The following is a 20162-nucleotide window of genomic DNA, read 5'->3' as shown; positions in this document are numbered from 1 at the left end:
CGCAAAACTGAATAAAGAAATGAATATTTATTTTTATTATAGTGGCACTAAAACTCATTCTTTGAAAATCTAATAATAAAAATACTAGTTTCATGACTTGATGAAAAGGCCCGGCATGGCCAAGCGTATTGAGGCGTGCGACTCGTAATCTGAGGGTCGCGGGATCGCATCCCCTTCGCACCAAACATGCTCGCCCTTTCAGTCGTTGGGGCATTATAATGTGATGGTCAATCCCACTATTTATTGGTAAAAGAGTAGCCCAAGAGTTGGCGGTGGGAGGTGATGACTAGCTGCCTTCCATCTAATGTTACACTGCTAAATTAGGGACGGCTAGCACAGATAGCCCTCAAGTAGCTTTGGGCAAAAGTAAAAAAAATAAAAAAATAATATTTACAAATTTAACATAAGCAATTTCGATTCAAATGATTAAATGTATTTTGTATTCTAGAAAAAACTTATTGCTATTAAGAAATTCAGTAGTATATTAACTTGTTGTTTTTTCACACAACTTGTACGATACATGGAAAATGTTCTTGGGTTTTTACATTAATTATATCTTTTTCAGCAAATAGTCATTCTAAATATTTAATTTTGACATAAACGTGTTGCTAGAGGGCCATTCGCCTTTCACAAGTAAACAAGCAACGCATGGGAGGTTAGTGTTAGGGTTTTGGTGAGTAATTTCCACTTAGCATATAGATACACAAGTAAGAGAATATAAACTTTTCTTAGGTACCTTTTATTTAGTGTACATATACTCTTTCGTTTCTCACAATTAAAGTATTTGTTAGGCGCATAAATTATGAAGTACTACGACTTGTTTGTAGTTTTAAATTCACGTGGCAGTGTGATACTGATAGTAGTTGGGGGGTCTCTAATAATTATTCTCCAAGCAACTTGTATTCGTACAATATCTTTATTTTTATTTTTACTAAGTCTCAGTACAATACAGCATACTGATGCATCAGACAATGTGTTGTTGTTTTTTCCCCTCAGTTTTAATTGCAGTTTCACATTGTATTTTTTTCAAACATATTAATATATGATAGAGTTTGCCAACTTGCTTGTTATGTCACATTATCACAGGATCTATAACATTGTTGACTGTAAATTTCAAGTAATTCTTCATACTGTGAGGTATTAATCTTTTAAACATACGAGAACTTTCCTGACATTTGGTTTCACTTGTGGAAACTTCTTTACAAAACTAACTCTGCCATAAAGTGATGCCAAAATCCTGTGTAACATGAGATTGTAACAGCTACACCTTGAAGATGCAAAGCTCTGTTTTAGTATATTCCAGTAATATAATAGTTCTATGACCACATGTATTAAATCATTAGCGAATCTTTCTTATATTGTAGTGCAGAACAGTACAGTATGTTTTAAAGTTGAAACACCTGAACAAAAGGAATTGATAACACAAACTCAGAAATTAAGCTGTTGAGTAATATCACATATTTCTCAGTGGTTTTTAGTGAATCATGTCCAAGTACAAGTTCATTGCTTTTCATTTGTGTTAGTGATGTGAGCATGTTTCCTAGTAACTCGCAGCTTTTAAAAAATTTTGATGTGTTTCCAATGTTTACCTAATGTTTGTTAAAAAATAATAAATTTTCTTTGTATGACTCACCTTTAATGTTAGTACTATCCTGAGGTCCAGAAATGGAAAAATAAAGAACAAAATACATCATGTTTATAAGCTTTTTAAAAGTACGTGTGTGGAATTATCTTCAATAAGTGAAACCCCCTGCGAGTACAGTGGTAAGTCTACAGACTTACAATGCTAAAATCAGGGGTTTGATTCCTCTCAGTGGGCTCAGCAGTTAGCCTGAGGTGGCTTTGCTTAAGAAAACATGCACACAATAAGTGAATTATTACAAAATTTTGGGTAAAAGGAAAAATAAAAGTGTATTAATCATCAAACTGTGTTATACATTATGTTATACATTGTTATGTTTCATGTTATTGCTTTCATAAGTTGATAAGTGGTTATAATGTCATATCAGAAAGATAACTTGGTGAATGGTAGAATAATTCTAAAATACTTTTAGAACTTTGAATCAAATTCTTCCTGTCTCATATATATCTTGAAAGTTTCTATAACATACAAAGTTTTTTGTTAATGTTTAGTCACATTAAGTATAGTTTTGTAATCATAAAGCTCACAGCCTTTGAAACTATCCCAAACACTACTTCTTTATCCACAGAGCTGAAACAAAGAACAAGGAAAACAACGTGGTATATGTACAAAATATGGCTGAGACTGTAACACAGATTACTGTGTGTGGCCAGTTTGAAGATGCTCCCAGTGATATGTACGTTTGTTTTTCTTCACTTTATCTACATATAACTACATAAGTATTTAATGTTGAAACAGTTTGGTTATTGTTTATCTATAAAAGTTCTGTAGAATATGTTTCATATTTTCCTGAGTTAAAACACCAAGTGATTGAAAACCAGGCACACACATAGGCATGCTACTGTTTCACAAGATAACAGAATTTATTTTATTTGATTTATGTGTAGCATCAATAAACTAGTAGAAAACAGTAATTAAAGTTATTACATTTGTTTGTTGTGTAAATTTATTTATTTTTACTGAATTATGCAAAGCAAGAAATGAAACTAACTAGGACAAAGTAATCAAAACATATTTGTATCAGTTGTACTAATCTAACTACACTTTGAAATTTTAAAGTCTAAATTAATCAACTAGATTTTAATTCTGTACACAAAAAGTAAACAAAGATCTGTGGTATGTTTTTGAAGTATTTATGACCTATAGGCTTAGCTTGTATTAAATATACACAAAAAGTAAACAAAGATCTGTGGTATATTTTGAAGTATTTGTGACCTATAGGCTTAGCTTGTATTAAATATACACAAAAAGTAAACAAAGATCTGTGGTATGTTTTTGAAGTATTTGTGACCTATAGGCTTAGCTTGTATTAAATATACACAAAAAGTAAACAAAGATCTGTGGTATGTTTTTGAAGTATTTATGACCTATAGGCTTAGCTTGTATTAAATATACACAAAAAGTAAACAAAGATCTGTGGTATATTTTTGAAGTACTTATGACCTATAGGCTTAGCTTGTATTAAATATACACAAAAAGTAAACAAAGATCTGTGGTATTTTCTTGAAGTTTTGAAGTATTTATGACCTATAGGTATTTATGACCTATAGGCTTAGCTTGTATTAAATATACACAAAAAGTAAACAAAGATCTGTGGTATATTTTTGAAGTAATTTTGACCTGTAGGCTTAGTTTTTATTAAATCTATACAAAAAGTAAACACAGATCTGGGGTATTTTTTTGAAGTAATTATGACTTATAGGCTTAGCTTTTATTGAATATATCAAGTATATATAAATTAGAATTAATATTCTATTCAGTATTCATGTACGTTAAATAAAAGAAGTTTAAAAACAGTGAAAGAAAAATTTCATCGTAGATATAATGAATAACGTTTAATCCAAGCAAGTTACCTGCATGTATAAATAGTTAATTTTGTATACTATTTTTAGTTATAATGATTAGAGAGTACTGTTTTACCAGTTTAATAATATTGCTGTTAATAGTGTGTTTGGTCATAATCCTAATATCTCATAAGGTTTGGCCATATTTGGAGATTTAAGTTGTTGATAAATTTGCAATCAAAGTTAATCAGTAAAAACATAATTGTAATACCAGTATTATTCACTGGTTGAGTACATTATGTGAAAATGATTTCAAAGCTTTACTGTGTAATTACAGCCCATTTTACCATGTCCAGTCATCCTCTGTTTGATTACTGTGCATTTTCACAATAATCCTGCTACATAGGTTTCATTGCACAAAGCTCTGTCATAAGGTTATTATTTTAAAGGCACATCTCTACTCCATTTTGTGATGATGAGAAACCAACTTGAAGTAAAAATGTATTCTCAATGTTGAGTTTTTTTTTTTTTTCACGTGCTGAGTCCCAGGAAATGTATAGTCCAGTATGGGTGACATTTCGTTGGATTTCTGTTTTCAGTTGTGTATTGGTTCTTGTGATCTTGAGGTGACATAGGATTGCCCATACTTAGGCCATTTATTTGTAGGTAGTTTTGGTCATTGAATATAAAGTTAATTTTGTTGTTAGTGAATTCTATAACGGTTGCTAATTGGTGGCCCGGCGATGTGTATCAATGGGTTGGGGTCTTTATATCCAAGACATATTAAGAAACCAAATAAACACAGCCACAAAACTATACCAACCCAATAAAATTAACGATGAAATGAACAAAATAAAACAACACTTCACCAACATCAACAAATTTCCTAAAAAATGTGGAAAAACATTATATGCCCCACACACCTGGACCAACAACATACTTCAACAACTTGTACTTCTGTATACCATATGTCAGTGAAAATATAACCAACTTAGAGCAAAACACAACATACCAGTAAACCAGGTACAAAACTAAAGTCCATACTATGTAAAAACTACACTGACAAACACAACACCAACATTATTTATAAAATACAATGCAACAACACCCATGACTTTTATAGTAGATAAACAAGTAGAAAAATGGAAACCAGATTCAAAGAACATAAAAAGTTACCTTCACATGTTTTTGAACACTGCAAGTCAAAGAAACACAACATAACCATAGAAAACACCCAGATACTAAGTAGGGAAACAAATATAAACAAATGCAAAATCAAAGAAGCTTTACTAATACAGCAACTAAAACCAAAATTAAACCAATATAAAGGAACACCTTTATACCTATACTAATTAATAACCTAACATCTAACTGCAACGCCCTGTACAATTCCGTTCATGTTTACACTTTCGTTCCTAAGACGTACCTGGCAATGGTCAGTTGGAAACTCTCTCTTTGTTAACCTGAAACTTCACGAGGATGATATAAATCCATAGGTGTTCCATTTGATTATTTGACAAGTTGCATGAGTATCCATTTAATTGTCAGTTGAAGTATATGAGGGTTGAGTAGATATGTTTTGTAAGGTACTTGTGTAAGCATGAATACTGTCTCAGGGTTGGGTAGATATGTTTTGTAAGGTACTTGTGTAAGCATGAATACTGTCTCAGGGTTGAGTAGATATGTTTTGTAAGGTACTTGTGTAAGCATGAATACTGTCTCTTTTCTAGAAAAATTTTGTATTATGTTGCCACTGGCCATTGTGTTTGTGGATTCTTACCTGTGACAAAACTAATTTATTCACCAAGACTATGGTCTGAATTATTGCAGGTCTCTTTCTTGATGGTCCTGCTGTTCCATGTTGATTCTTTTGTTTTCTAATGCCATTCAGTACAATGAATATCTCCTCTTGTAATTTCTAAATTCATGATTTGGACATGCGTTTATTATTTTGATTTATAAATACTTTGCTGCAGGAAGAACTGTTAGATACACTTCCCAAAATTGACAAGTTTTTAGTGGCATCACACTACAAACCTAATACCAAACAAAGTTGAGATGTAGTTTTGTTTCATACATTCTATTGTAACTTTGTATTGGTTCTAATAGAGAAAAATTGGATTAGAAGAATTAGACTGTTTTAAAAGTAAATTTATTTTATTTGGCTGCAAATGTTCACTGAAACATCTTTGTTACATCTACATTTTTAAAAACAAAATGTATGTTTATTTGCACCCTAACTCCTCTGGGCCTATTGGCCCAATATCAACCAAAATTTGTATGTAAACACTGTGAACTATGGGAAATGTCTTAAGAAGGTCAAAACTGAACTTAACCCTATTTCTATTTTGTTAAGCCTATTGGTTAATTACTCTTAATCTATTGAGTCAATCTCAAACAATCTCGATACATCAGGCAGTGTTAAATATTATAAAGGGATTCAAGGTCAAAGTATGAAAGTTGTTGTATTGTTTCTCAAACGATCATGTTTTTCTTATGGTCAATGAAATGTAGTGGGTTTAATCACTTCAAAACCTTTATTTGTTGGTAGATGGAAAGTAATCTACAAATCTTCATGAAAAAGCATTGCTATAGTTTGAAGTCTATGTTCAAGTTGCATTACTTTGAAATATATAATTGCAGTTAAACTTGTGATTGTTTCAGTTAAGTTTAAACATTCCCCGTCAGTTGATGGATATTTCAGCTTCTAATTTACAAATCAGATCAGGTTAGGTATCTAGGCTTTTAAATTTATCTAATTTTAGAAGGTTGAAGAAAATGCTTCTATTACAGGGATGAATATTTTGTAATTATTTTGAATTTTATTAAAGATCAGTGACTTTTCAAACGAAGGATGTGTCCACTTCAGATATTAAACGTGAGTGAAGTTTTAATCTCATGGTAAAAATATTTACTGTTACTCCAGTGTGACCTTTTGATTAACTCATTATTTTGTATACTTTTTAGTGACAGTTTTTTTTACTCAGATGATTTTATTGTTACTGATTGTCCAGTTAATTGAACCTCAATATTGTTACATTGCTATAGTAAAATAAAAATGTTTCATTCTGAAATAAGCAATTTTTTATTTGTAGACTAAAAACATCAGTTTTTTACCAATACATCTTTAACATTTATTACAATAGAAGTTAGTTATAAGTGATTTTTGTAATGTTTTAACAAAGTGACATTTCCCTTATTGTATGATTAAGTTGAAAACTTAGATATCCAAGATGATGTTGATGAAGTAAGTGATGGAGAGTATAGTGATGAAGAGGATTTTGATGAATGGGAAGAAGGTAATTGCTCAGGTATGTCTTTGGCAGCAGTTAACGTTTTAATGGCAGGAGTACAAGAAAGAGAAGTGAACAGAGATTTGTAAATAATTGATACTGCAACTTGTTCTGAAACATTTGAAGTAATCTGAATAGAAAATTTGTTTCATTGAAAATGAATTAAGTTATTTATTAGTTTTCATTATGTATACATATAATCATAGGTCATCAGAGCTGGTACCTTACTGGTTGCTTTCTTAGGTATACGAATACTTGTGTGGTATTTCACCAATAATCGTCAGACTACAGAAATTAGACTCACTAATTAGGCTCCATGAAGAAACAAGCTACATATTTCGACCAGCAACAAATGTTTGATAACACTCTCATAACTTATAATGCACTACAATAAACAGCAATACAGTTAACAGTAGGGCAAGTATACTGTGCTTCAAAATATATGAGGTTAGACCAGAAACAGTAATGCACACTAATAAACAATGAGTTCTTGCTATTAGGGTCCTACCTCCTCCTCTTGTATATTAGACTGAATCTTCAAAACAATACGAAATGAGGAAATCTAACGGAAAGTGTCTCCTAAGTTATATGTGAAAGAATAAAGTTAAATTTTGTTTTTTTTGAAAATTCCATTTCTGCGAATCATAATTTGTAGCATTCCTTTTGGAATACCCTTTGTTTTATTTAAAAAAAAAAAAAAATCCACATTTCTAAGGTTAAAAGTAGGTCTGTTCATGTTAAATGTTTATTGTACCATTTTATTTTCTGTTGTTGAAGGAGTTGAAATTGTAACTCTCTGTTTTTTATGTTATAAATTGTCGAATAATTTATGAGAATTGTTTTAGTTCTATAGTGAAGTTAAAGGGGACTTCTTTAGAAACAAAAGAAAGATTATTACAGATGTTCTTTATTAAATACTGGTTTTACACTGACACAGCAGTGAGATCGTAGACTTGTAACACTAGAAACTTTATTAAATACTGGTTTTACACTGACACAGCAGTGAGCCCGTAGACTTGTAACACTAGAATCTTTATTAAATACTGGTTTTACACTGACACAGCAGTGAGCTCGTAGACTTGTAACACTAGAATCTTTATTAAATACTGGATTTACACTGACACAGCAGTGAGCCCGTAGACTTGTAACACTAGAAACTTTATTAAATACTGGTTTTACACTGACACAGCAGTGAGCCCGTAGACTTGTAACACTAGAATCTTTATTAAATACTGGTTTTACACTGACACAGCAGTGAGCTCGTAGACTTGTAACACTAGAATCTTTATTAAATACTGGATTTACACTGACACAGCAATGAGCCCGTAGACTTGTAACACTAGAAACTTTATTAAATACTGGTTTTACACTGACACAGCAGTGAGCCCGTAGACTTGTAACACTAGAAACTTTATTAAATACTGGTTTTACACTGACACAGAAGTAAGCCCGTAGACTTGTAACACTAGAATCTTTATTAAATACTGGTTTTACACTGACACAGCAGTAAGCCCGTAGACTTGTAACACTAGAATCTTTATTAAATACTGGTTTTACACTGACACAGCAGTGAGCCCGTAGACTTGTAACACTAGAAACTTTATTAAATACTGGTTTTACACTGACACAGCAGTAAGCCCGTAGACTTGTAACACTAGAAACTTTATTAAATACTGGTTTTACACTGACACAGCAGTAAGCCCGTAGACTTGTAACACTAGAATCTTTATTAAATACTGGTTTTACACTGACACAGCAGTAAGCCCGTAGACTTGTAACACTAGAATCTTTATTAAATACTGGTTTTACACTGACACAGCAGTAAGCCTGTAGACTTGTAACACTAGAAACTTTATTAAATACTGGTTTTACACTAACACAGCAGTAAGCCTGTAGACTTGTAACACTAGAAACTTTAATAAATACTGGTTTTACACTGACACAGCAGTGAGCCAGTAGACTTGTAACACTAGAATCTTTATTAAATACTGGTTTTACACTAACACAGCAGTAAGCCTGTAGACTTGTAACACTAGAAACGTTATTAAATACTGGTTTTCCACTGACACAGCAGTAAGCCTGTAGATTTACTACAGCTTAACTACAAATTAATTAATTAATGTTTAATTATTGTTGTAAGCTTATTCTGTGTTTTATATGAAAAATATTTTTTTTTACAATCATAAACTTGGTCTGTTTCAATAATTTTCCTTTATTCTGAAGAAAATTGTCATATTCTTATTTCTTTTGTTGGTTTACAGGCATAATGAAGTATAGTAATGCCAAGAAACAAGGACCACATCTAGGACAGGTATCAAACTAAAAAATTAACTTAGGTTTGTTTTAATGTTACTGTGAACTCTAATGAACAAAACTATTATATTATTATGCTATGAATATTAATAGGCTTTCATTATATTTGAAAATAGGTTTCTTTATATTTTTACTTGAGAACCAGGTATATTTATTATAACTATTGTTATTCAAGGACAGATGCTTAGTTTATAGATAGATTTAATGAGTGATTTGAGATCTGATTACAGCTGCAGCTGTTGAGGATTCCTTGTTTGTTTCAGATGATGGCCAATTCAAACCAGCAAAATGGGAGTAACAAGACATCAGTGTTTCAACCTAATGAGAAACTTTTACATAAATATATCAACAAAATTAATGTTGGTAAGTAGTGCAGTTTTAATTCTTTTTTCTAAAGTTAAATAACTACCTTATTCATGACCAGTGTGAATATAAACGTTATATTTTTTGTCATTAAAATCCTGCCGTAGTTGTTATCTCAAATACCTATATAATTTGTAATTTGTGTTTCTTGTGTGCAGTGAATAGAACGGTTTCTTTCCTAAACTTTTGAACTTTGTGAAAAAAATATTTGTTTATACCAGTAAAAAAAATATATTTAAATAGCTGAATGCTTACTTATTACTTTAAAACAATGAGAAGTATACTTATTGGTCCATTAGTTACTCAGTAACAAGTATTATAACCACAAAATACAGTTGATGGAATTGTGCTCTTTGATCAGTTATAAATTTTTTTGAACTTGTAAACTGTTGATGGAGATATTTTTTGGATCCAGTGTACAAATGTAAAAGTAAAATGTTTGATTTCAAAACAACTTTATTTGTTAGTGTTTGTGTTTCTTGTAATTTATGTTCCTTATCTTGAATGAATTTTAGTGAAATGTGTAAAACAAGATAACAAATTATCCAGTCACTGGTTAACAGTGTATCATTAAAACAATAACAATAATGTGGGAATCCAATGGTACCTTTAATGATGGAAATTATAATTTATAAATGAGTAGTTAAATATGTTCTCCATTTAAAATTTTGTGTGATGTCAAACTTTTGTGTTTTTTATTAGAAAAGTATGAAGGACCATCCCTCCCGCCATCAGCCGTCAACACTCTCACTGAAGCTTACAGAAAATCTCAAACAGAAAGGTGGAGTTTCATACACGAAAAAGATAATTTTCCTTTAATCTTACACAACATAATCTCCCAGTGAAAATTTGTAGTTTTATTTTACTGTGTATATTTTTATCTGATAGCACAACCTGGTGGCAAAAGTGCTCAACTATCAGCCTGTGGGTTTTGTGTTCAAATCTCACCAAACATGCTCACCCTTCCAGTTGTGGATGTGGGGGTAGGGAGAGAGGTGTAACATCACAGGCAATCCCACTTTTTGTTAATAAATAGTAGTAAAGAGTTGGCAATGGGTGTTTTTTGTTTCTTTTTACAAGCTGCCATTTCTGTACCACTTCAAAATTAGAGATGTTTAGTGCAGACAACTTTCAAGTAGCTTTGAGCAAAATTTAACATAAAAAACATTATCTAGATAGCTTTGTGTTTTAAATATCACCTGATATACTTAATATTTACAAACTGATGTATTAAACATTTATATTTTCTAATACAACATTTTCTTTATATTAACTACCTATTATACCATATGTATTTATTGTTTACATTCTCTAATATTGAATGGTTTTAATATCTAGAATCTTTAATAATACACATGACCATAATTAAATGCACTTACACTGCATGCGCTCAACACACATAATTTTTCCTACTGTGTTAAATGAATACAAAATATCCCATTTCAATTACGTGCAGTAAATCTCAGCAGTTGTTTCTGCTGGTGTTAACTTTGTATTAAAAATCAACCAAGTTTAACATGTTAATTACTTGGTCATGAAAGCAGGATTATAACTTCTGTATTGTTTCTAGGATGAGAGTTAAAGATAAAAAGGAACGTGCGACTGTGGAACAAGTGCTGGATCCACGCACCAGAGTGATTCTCTTTAAGATGCTCAATCGGCAAATCATTCAGCAGGTTAATGGATGTATTAGTACAGGAAAGGAAGCTAACGTCTATCACGCAACATGTAACACTGGAAAGGATAAAGCTGTCAAAGTAAGGTGTATGTCTATAAACAACAGTAGTAGTATTTTACTGTTAATGTCTGTCATGTAACATGTAACACTGGAAAAGATAATCCTATAAATCATGTGACCACAGAATGGGTTTTATTATATGTAGTTGTTGTTGGTTTAATGATACAAATATTTTAAGTTTGTTCCCCGTTTCCTTGACAACTGCATATGTAAAAGTAAAGTATTAAACTGACGTTACATTTTTATTGTTACAGATTTTTGTAGAGATAAGCCTAAGTGAGAACTACTTTAAAAATTATGCCACTTGTTTTTTGATATCCTTACTCTGTGTTATGTGTTCTTTCATGTCTTGTTTCAGTCTCCTCTTTCAAACATACCTAAAACCTGATACCACATAAACAACTTACTGTAAATTGTTGATGTTTGTAAGTTTTAAGAATTGTAAGAAATGTTCTTAGTAACTTGTAAAACAATCAGCCTCTCTGTCTTTCATTAAATTAAAAAGAACAAACAGTTTATTAAAATATTTGTTAACTTTCTAAAAGTGTGAATGATGTGATTACTTATTTCTGGAATAGATTTAAAATATTGATTTATTAATTATTCAGGTATACAAGACTTCGATCCTGATATTCAAGGACAGGGATAAATATGTGTCTGGAGAATTCCGGTAAGTTTACATTAAAAAAGTTTGTAGGAATTTGAGATTTTCGTTTATGACATAAATAAGTGTACTTGTTTCAAGTGTTTTTCTTCGAGGTTAAATAAGCATTGTGCTTGCTTGCAGATGTGACTCACAGGTACAGATATTCTGTCAGACGTTTGACTAATTGTTAACCTCTTGACATATTAGAAATTAATTTAAACTTGCAAGTTTTCTGTAATTAAAATTCTCTAGTCTATTTTCTGGCTATAATATGCCAGACAAATTTAAATTTGTATGTTATGTCTTGTCAAGGAAAGAGTTATTATATGCTTCCAAGTTTTTGTTGTTAATAATTTCAGGTTTCGACACGGTTACGCTCGACATAATCCCAGAAAAATGGTCAGGACTTGGGCAGAGAAAGAAATGAGAAACTTGTCTCGCATCTATTCTTCAGGCTTACCGTGTCCAGAACCAGTGATGCTTCGAAGTCATGTTTTAGTGATGGAATTCATTGGATCCAATGGATGGTTAGTAAAAAAAAAATCATGTCTGTGATTCTTGCAAATTCTGGTACAAAACTTTTGTTCTTACCTTTAGTTTTACTACCATATTAATTTTAACAAGAAAGAAAGCATACCTCTCCTTACCTATTAAATGCTTTTCTGTATAGGATTGAAAAGTAGCTTCAGAGTCAGTCCTTATGTAAATGCAGCCTGTGATATAACGATAGCACTTCTGGCATTTGTACACAGAAAATGATTGTTTTACCATTGCAGAGGAAACTTATGAGCACAACTTCTTTTAATTAATATGGTACTTTTCCAAAGTTTACAGATTTACAATGTTGAAATCGGGGGTTTCATTCCCCTCAGCAGATAGCCTGATGTTTGTTTGCTATAAGAATACAAACTTTTTCCAAAAGTATAATTTGAAGAATGGTTGAAAATCTGATCTATCTTGGAAACAAATAACTTTTGAGATTATAGAATATTAAATCTCTATTATATAAACATAGTTTTTTAAGAGCAGTAAAAGTGTTGAACTTTTTGTAACGTTGTTCCGTAGTGTTAAAATGTAGGCATAATGGGCTGTTTTAAAAAGGGTTGTTGATTGTTTTATTACCTAACTGATGTCATGTTTGATCACACAACATGTTAATCATTTTGGACCTCATTAAAAAGATAATTACAAAAATTTAGCTGCTCTTTAAATATGTGCTTTAACTTTAGTGAATTCAACGTATCGTTTTGTTAATCTATTTAATAGATTCTAGGGTAACAAATGGGTAAAATGTTCATATATATAGGAAATAAATATGCTTAATAAAATTAACCAATGGTGTTTTGTTCTTCTCATTGTCAGGAGCTTATTGATGGTTTTAAGAAGGCTTTTGTTTTATAGTTTTTGTTTAATTCAGGCCTGCTCCTCTGCTGAAAGACGTCGAACTGAGTAACTCCAAAGCGAGGGAACTGTACCTGGATTGTGTACTGATGATGAGAAAACTGTTTAATAACTGTAAACTTGTGCATGCTGACTTGAGTGAATTCAATATGTTGTAAGTTATGAATTACTGATTATTTGTATTACATTTTCATGTCATTGTTAGGACTAAAAGGTCTTCAAATGTCATACGTCATACTTTTTTAATGAGGATGATAAATATTTATCAGGTATTTTTCGGTTTGTTTCTTATAAAAAATATTTTTACCCAAAACTGAACAATTTGCTTGTTCATTTTGTACCTTTCTTAAGCATTTGTTCATTTTTAATTGAAATTTAAAATTCACTTTAAATATGTTATTTATTTTGGAAAGTTGTTAAAGTCTTGTTTTTTATCAAATGCATCTTTTATATTAAGTTAGAAGAATTTTTAAATACCTTTTTAGGTTTTGTGGTTAATTGTTATTAACCAGGAATGACAGACATATGATGCAATACCAAAAATTAATTTAGAAAGGATCTAACATTTGATTCACTCAAGCTTTTTATTCAAAGGAAATTTATTTTTGAAAATCCACAAGTATAACTATTTTAAAGATGCTTAGGCCATGTTTTGAGATCCTCAGAGATGTCTTTTCACTATGATCATTGTAACTACTTAAGAACTGCAATACTACCATATTTACTGGTGTACAAGAACACAACTTAACACTTCACACCTGATTTTATATACAGGTTCAAATACAAAGGCTCTTTAATAACTTTCTAGTTAATAGGATATTTAAAGAATTGTCCCTCTAATTTTTGCTTACTTTTTGAGTGTGTTGATGTCGTGTCACCTAGTATGTTACAATGACATTTGTAATTGTTTCGTTTGTCTTGATTTTTCACAACTAGAAATTATTTGAGTACTAGTTACAATTAATCGTACTAAAATATTGCTAATATTATGTAAGAAGGCTTGGGTTCTGTAAGGTACCTTAATTTTGTAAACATGTTTTTATTCTCGATTACTGTGTCTTAAAGTTCAGTACTTTTATGTAATAGGAAAGGTGTTCAACTGTGTAGACTATATAAAGATGTGTGTAACTTAATTTATGCTTCTGTTGTGTTTGAAGTTGTATCAAGAACACCAGAGTGCAGGTTGGCACAATTTAAAAATAATATCTTTACAGAAATAACACCACAGACTTGCTCGACAGTAGAGTTTATATCTTTACAGAAATAACACCACAGACTTGCTCGACAGTAGAGTTTATATCTTTACAGAAATAACACCACAGACTTGCTCGACAGTAGAGTTTATATCTTTACAGAAATAACACCACAGACTTGCTCGACAGTAGAGTTTATACACAAACCTCACAAAATACATTTAATCTGCTAAAAAAAATCTAAGATTGTCTTCACTATAAATTCAAGGTTCCGTTTTACATTTCATTAGTTAAAATTAAAATAAGTACATTTTGGACTGTAGGTGTCATTGGTAGGTACTTTCCCAGTGTCTGCTATTTCAAACTAAGGAATGAGTAATGCGTGTGTAGCTTAGTTTTGGTATTTGAAACAAGCAGTCAGTAAGTAACTCTTCACGCTAACATGTTTCCTGCTCTTTTCTCAGTGTCTGTAACTTGAATAAAAACCAAAATCTCTTTCTACATCAGTTTGAAGATCTCTTGTAAACATATGTTTCCTTTTCAGTATTTATTGATTGTAATTGTAGTATAATAGTACAGAAAAAAGGTGATTGTTGTACGTATACTTAACACCGATATAACATGCTGTTGTGTTGTACATTCCTGGTCGTCATTATTAATGTATGTTCAGTGAGTAGTTACTCTTACAATATTTGGATAACAGGTATCATGAAGGGAAACTGTGTTTGATAGACGTCTCCCAGTCTGTAGAGCAAGATCACCCACGTGCTTTAGAGTTCCTGCGGAAAGATTGCACTAACATAACGGGTAAATGTGCACCTTAATTTGTAATTATCAGTCATTCTTGTAATATTAGATAAATTATTTTTAAAGATAATTTTTTGTTGTCTTGCAGTGAACAAATACTGGTACTAACCTGTTGAATAAAGTTTTCAACTAATTCTTATGGTAACATTCAAATTGAAAACATCAGGGTCTAATAATGTTTCTTTCTATGTTACACAGATTTTTTCAGGAAACAGGGAGTTCCAACTATGACAGTTAAGGAGTTGTTTGACTTCATTACTGATCCTAACATTAATGAAAACAACATAGAAGATTACATTGAAAAAGCTCAGAAAATCGCTACTGAACGAAGTCTGAAACAGACGACACAGCAAGAAAAAGTAGAAGAAGAGGTGAGTCACTGTCATAGATGCCACGACAACAGTTAGTTGATTCAAGACCTACTGACGGAGACCCAGGATTGAATCCTGGTTCCTACCACTATAAAAATGGTCTCAGTTCTCCCCTGATGACGGTAATGGATTAGTTGGCAGAATGTAAACTAATTAATAATTATATTCAGATAATGATGGAGGTTGCTCTCTATAATAACAATAAATTGGGTTTCATTAAAGCTTTTATGTTTGAAGAAAGGAAGGTACGACAGCCATGGTTTCAACATAATTCAGTAACCCAGGAATAACGAAGTGTTTAAAGTCAAGGTTATTGGCCACTGTTTTCTTCAACATGTTGTGTTTTTTTTTGCTGTTTCTTTTAGAAAGTTGTAAGAATAAAGCTGTAAGTTTAAAGTTTCACATTTCCGTTGTAGCGGTTTGATACAACAACATATCTGTCATGTTCCAGCAGTAACATCGGTGTGTAATGCTGTGTTTATATTTTTAGTTGACAAATATTAGTGTTGTAACATTATTGATAATGTCTATTGTTTCACAAGTTAGTTTTATGTAAAACCTATTCTCACTCAGGTCTAAAAAGTATAGTTTAATAATACTGTATTAGAATTACACCCGCTCCTTCTGATGGTGACCACTTTCAGCTGTCTTGTACTGTTATGTGTGAAAGTAACATTAAACTATCTGCACATTGAGTAAAAGGAAGAGATGTAACGTAGACAAGTAGTTGTTAAAATAAGTTAAAACAAACAAGGTATTTTCACAGTAGGTTTATTGTAAAGTTCCTACACCAAATTTCTTGTTTGATGTTTTAGGTGTTCAAAAATGCCTACATTCCTCAGAGGCTTGACCAGGTGGTTGACTTTGAAAAAGAAATAATTGATATTCAAACTGGTGAGAAACAGGTAAGTTAAAGTAGATTGTACCTTTATTCTACATTGATAAAAAGAATGAATTCATTTCAAATAAACTTACTTTTACTGTAATTTGATGATCGTTTAGATCCTGTGTAAGCAATATAGTTATAAACAGTCAAACTGTTTATTGTATGAAGGTGACATTTAGAGAACTGCTGTTCATGAGATCTACTGTTTTTATGACCTGGTTCTTAAAAACAATTGAGTAATAAAATGTTTGTAACAGTTGTCAACAAAAGTTATTGCGTGTTGATTCGTGTTGTGTGCTTCTAGATGTTTTGGAGGTAGCAGAACCAAACTTAGCAGCGAGACATAGGGTGGTCTAGGGCTGTTCATATCTATATAGTGTGGCTTCCCTAGCCAAGAGAAAGGGTGTAAATTGCCAGTTGAAGGTTACCCGTGGATGGTGGGAGTCTAGTAATAGGACTCTCAGATTTTTTGGTCTTTTCTCATCTCAGGATGCTATCTTAAAACTTTTTGCACCCTCCCAAGCTATTGGTGCAGAGGAATATGGCTTTTTTATACTAGTTTAAACAGTGAACCTTATCTTTGAATTTTCATTCAGTGATGAAATATAGTTATGATAGTTTCAGATTAATCTGACCATTAAAATTATTATTAAACAAATGTGTTTTTTGTGTTATTTGAAGTTGAGCTTTCTATCAAAACATCATGTTATTCTGAGGTTCCGTTTGTATAGTGTGCTTGAAAATATATTCCAGTAATTCAGTTTTATCTATATATTTTTCTAGATCCTTTATGATACATTAACTGGACTCAAACCAGATTTGTCTGGCACAACACAGGTAACTATGTTTAAATTGAACTATCTGTCTGAGTAACATGTTCAGTTTGATTGTACATTAACCAAAACATTTATTTCTATTGTCGTAAGTTAATATATTAACTTTAACTGTGTTCACCACAGAAACCTCGACTTCTAGAGTCTTCTGAAGAGGAAGACAGTAATTCTGAGAATAGCAATGTTAGCGAAGAAACTCGAGAGTCAAGGTTTTCTTCCTCTGCAAGACCTCGAGATGAATCACCCAACAGTAAAAAGGTAGTTCTGAGTGAAAATCATGTAGTTGTGCTTTAAATACCCACAATTACGTTATGTATTTATAACATTAAGGGAAGGCGTTTTGCATACTTTATCCATTTTTAAAGCTACTGCTAGAATCATAAGAGTGACAGTGAAACCCCCTTATTAGAAGATACTATTAATTAGTTGCCGTCCTTGCTTATCAGCTCAATAAAAGGGCTTGTGCAGGTTTACATAAACATCCAAACTGATTACTTGTGTAATTATTTTGTACATCTAAGTTTCCAGTATTCAATCTTATGGTAAGGTGAAAACAAAAACTTGCTTTATAAAATAAGTTTTAGCACTAATTTTGAAAAAGATTAAAATATTTGTGTATTATTATTCTAAAGAAATTGTAAAATACCAAGAATAATTCAGCCCAAACGTTTTTAGGGTTAACTAAGTGTGACACTAAGACTTCTGGTAATAATGTTCTAGCCACATACTAGAATCCTCTAGGAGAAAAATGTAATTATTACGAATGTTTTACATGCAGCAAGCAAGGTAAATATTCTTTCTGGTAATACACGTGTAATGACCCTTATTTAAAGGAACTGTTTGTTTCAGGAAAGAAAGAAAGGTGTAAAAGAGGCACAGAAGGAGAAACGGATGAACAAGATGCCAAAACATGTAAAGAAACGGAAAGTTAAACAAGGAAAGAGGAATAAAAAGTGATTTCTGAAATCATGGTTGTAAATGTTTGATGGAAATTGTACTTCAGAGACTGGGTTGTTTTTACTTTGTGTGTAATTCTGTGACAATTACATGGTCACCATCTACAAGCATCATAGGAAAGTACAGTTTGGTTTGTAACAGGCACAATGTCATAATTAATATTAATCAGTGTTTAAGTTTTGGTCTAGTTTACTTTGGCTGTCTCTGTTTCATGGAAAATAACTTGTGCATTTTGTATTTTTTTGGTGGAATTTCAGGTCAAATTCATAATCTGGCAATGTTAGAATATCAATTATTTAAAGTTTAAGCTATTCAGTGCCAAAATTAGCAGTGGGTATCTGGTTAGCTCTTAATTTCAGTGGAACAAGTTCAAAGTTTGGAAAGCTGATTTGATGTTTGTCCTTGGCTACTTTTAAATAAATACAGGTGAAAATAGTTCATGTTATGATACTTCATCCAGCCATCCTTGTCAACTAAACCAAGTTATCACAGGCGAAATTTATATCTTGTTTTCAAAATATGCTAACTTGACCAAAAACATACATACAAATTTTGTGTCACATCTTGTCTCAGAAGTTGAAGATGTACTGTATCATGTAGACTAAGGTATTAATCTCAGATTTTTATCTAAAACTTAACAACAATCAAATAATTCCATGTTGTTTTTTTTAAATGTACTTATTACATCTGTGTGTTGCCATTATTTTGTATGAAGATAGTGTAGTGTTTATTTAAACCACTTGTTCTCTCACTCTGTGGTCCTAAGTAAAGTTTCATGATTACAGAAAGGAGTAGTGTATAAATCTGCTAAGACAAGAGAAAATGTCAACTTGTCTGTGAAACTGTTGTAGATATTTAATAAGTGCTTCTTCAGTTTAGAAAACTTAACTACAAATTCTACCAGATAACAAAGTCTCTCACGTTGACTCCCACATGACCCCCCAAGCAAGCCATGGTCCACTTAGTGACTGGGACACAACAGCTACATATACACTTTTCCTCAAAACAAGTAATTGTAAAATGACTAGTGGGACCCTGGAAAGTATCAGCAGAATAGGCTTAGGAACCAATGTGCTATGTTCTTACTAGCACTGATTAGAACTTCACATAAATGACAAAAAAAATAGTTTAGGTTTCATACAGCATGGTGTAGACAAATATATTGATGTAAAGAATTTCAGTCAATCAGAAAATAATTTTCTTTCAGATGATCCTCCTCAACTGAACAGAAGAGGTTTCATTTTAAATATAAAGCAGAGAGAATGTTCTTAGGCTTAGCAGGCGAGTTGTTATTTATAGATTATAAGATGGTTATTGCAGGATATATATTTCTTAGATTGGAAGGAATGTTGTGATTTCTAATTTAAAAAACAAAAAAATGTTCAATCAGTGAAGTTATTTTAAACTATGCAAATTTATAACTTAACCTACATGAAGAGTGTTTTCACTCGACCTTTCTAAGAAATTTTCTCTCTCTCTTCTCTAAAGAGGATGTTCTTGGTCTTCAGATGATGATGGTACATGCCCGTCTCGAAATATAGAGGGCCAGAGACTGTAAGGGTTAGGTGAGCTTAAAAGAGCTTGTCTTAAACCAATCTTGTACATTACATCAGGAACAACCATATCCACCTCATCACCAAGATGGTTGGATGCAGTGTCTCCACCCACAGTGACCTGCAGTAAAGAACCAAGCCACACAGAAAGTCAACTTCCTATTACTAATGATTTGACTTTACTTTTTTAAAATGCATATCAGTTAATACTAGCAAACAAATTTATTTGATATCTTGGTTCAAATAACTTACACTAGCTACCCTGAAATTTTACTTCATTTTAATGACAGTAGTACAAGTAATGTATTTTGCTGGAAATATTGCTCTATGAAACAACTAATTTTATTACTTGTTGTGTTTTTAATGCTGTTCATGTAATATA

At 31.6% G+C, this 20162-nt stretch overlaps 2 protein-coding genes across 3 annotated transcripts in view; one reads left to right on the top strand and one right to left on the bottom strand.

Annotated features, from left to right (window-relative positions):
- Positions 1–581: 581 nt before the first annotated feature.
- RIOK1 (RIO kinase 1) lies at positions 582–20128 on the top strand. Of its 2 annotated transcripts, none has more exons than XM_076485390.1 (17): positions 582–673; positions 2211–2318; positions 6258–6304; positions 6639–6737; positions 8981–9030; positions 9296–9395; positions 10098–10176; positions 10966–11152; positions 11742–11803; positions 12139–12306; positions 13197–13334; positions 15077–15180; positions 15379–15551; positions 16367–16456; positions 17221–17274; positions 17397–17528; positions 18120–20128. In XM_076485390.1, exons 2-17 carry the CDS (start codon positions 2257–2259, stop codon positions 18225–18227), a joined length of 1653 nt encoding a protein of 550 aa, XP_076341505.1. In that variant the 5' UTR covers positions 582–673; positions 2211–2256; the 3' UTR covers positions 18228–20128. The 2 variants fall into 2 exon arrangements, with proteins under 2 accessions (XP_076341505.1, XP_076341507.1); XM_076485392.1 differs by having other exon boundaries at positions 617–655.
- Positions 16307–20162, bottom strand: part of LOC143242049 (uncharacterized) — a 33915-nt gene continuing 30059 nt past the window's right edge. Inside the window, exon 19 of the mRNA XM_076485389.1 lies at positions 16307–19901. Coding sequence (XP_076341504.1) covers positions 19710–19901 — 192 coding nt within the window. The 3' untranslated portion in view covers positions 16307–19709. The remainder of the gene's footprint in view (positions 19902–20162) is intronic.

Source organism: Tachypleus tridentatus, unplaced genomic scaffold (genome assembly GCF_004210375.1).
Source record: "Tachypleus tridentatus isolate NWPU-2018 unplaced genomic scaffold, ASM421037v1 Hic_cluster_1, whole genome shotgun sequence".
Lineage (NCBI taxonomy): Eukaryota > Metazoa > Arthropoda > Merostomata > Xiphosura > Limulidae > Tachypleus > Tachypleus tridentatus.
The sequence above is the reverse complement of the archived record's forward strand: the minus strand, read 5'-3'. Positions and strand labels throughout refer to the sequence as shown.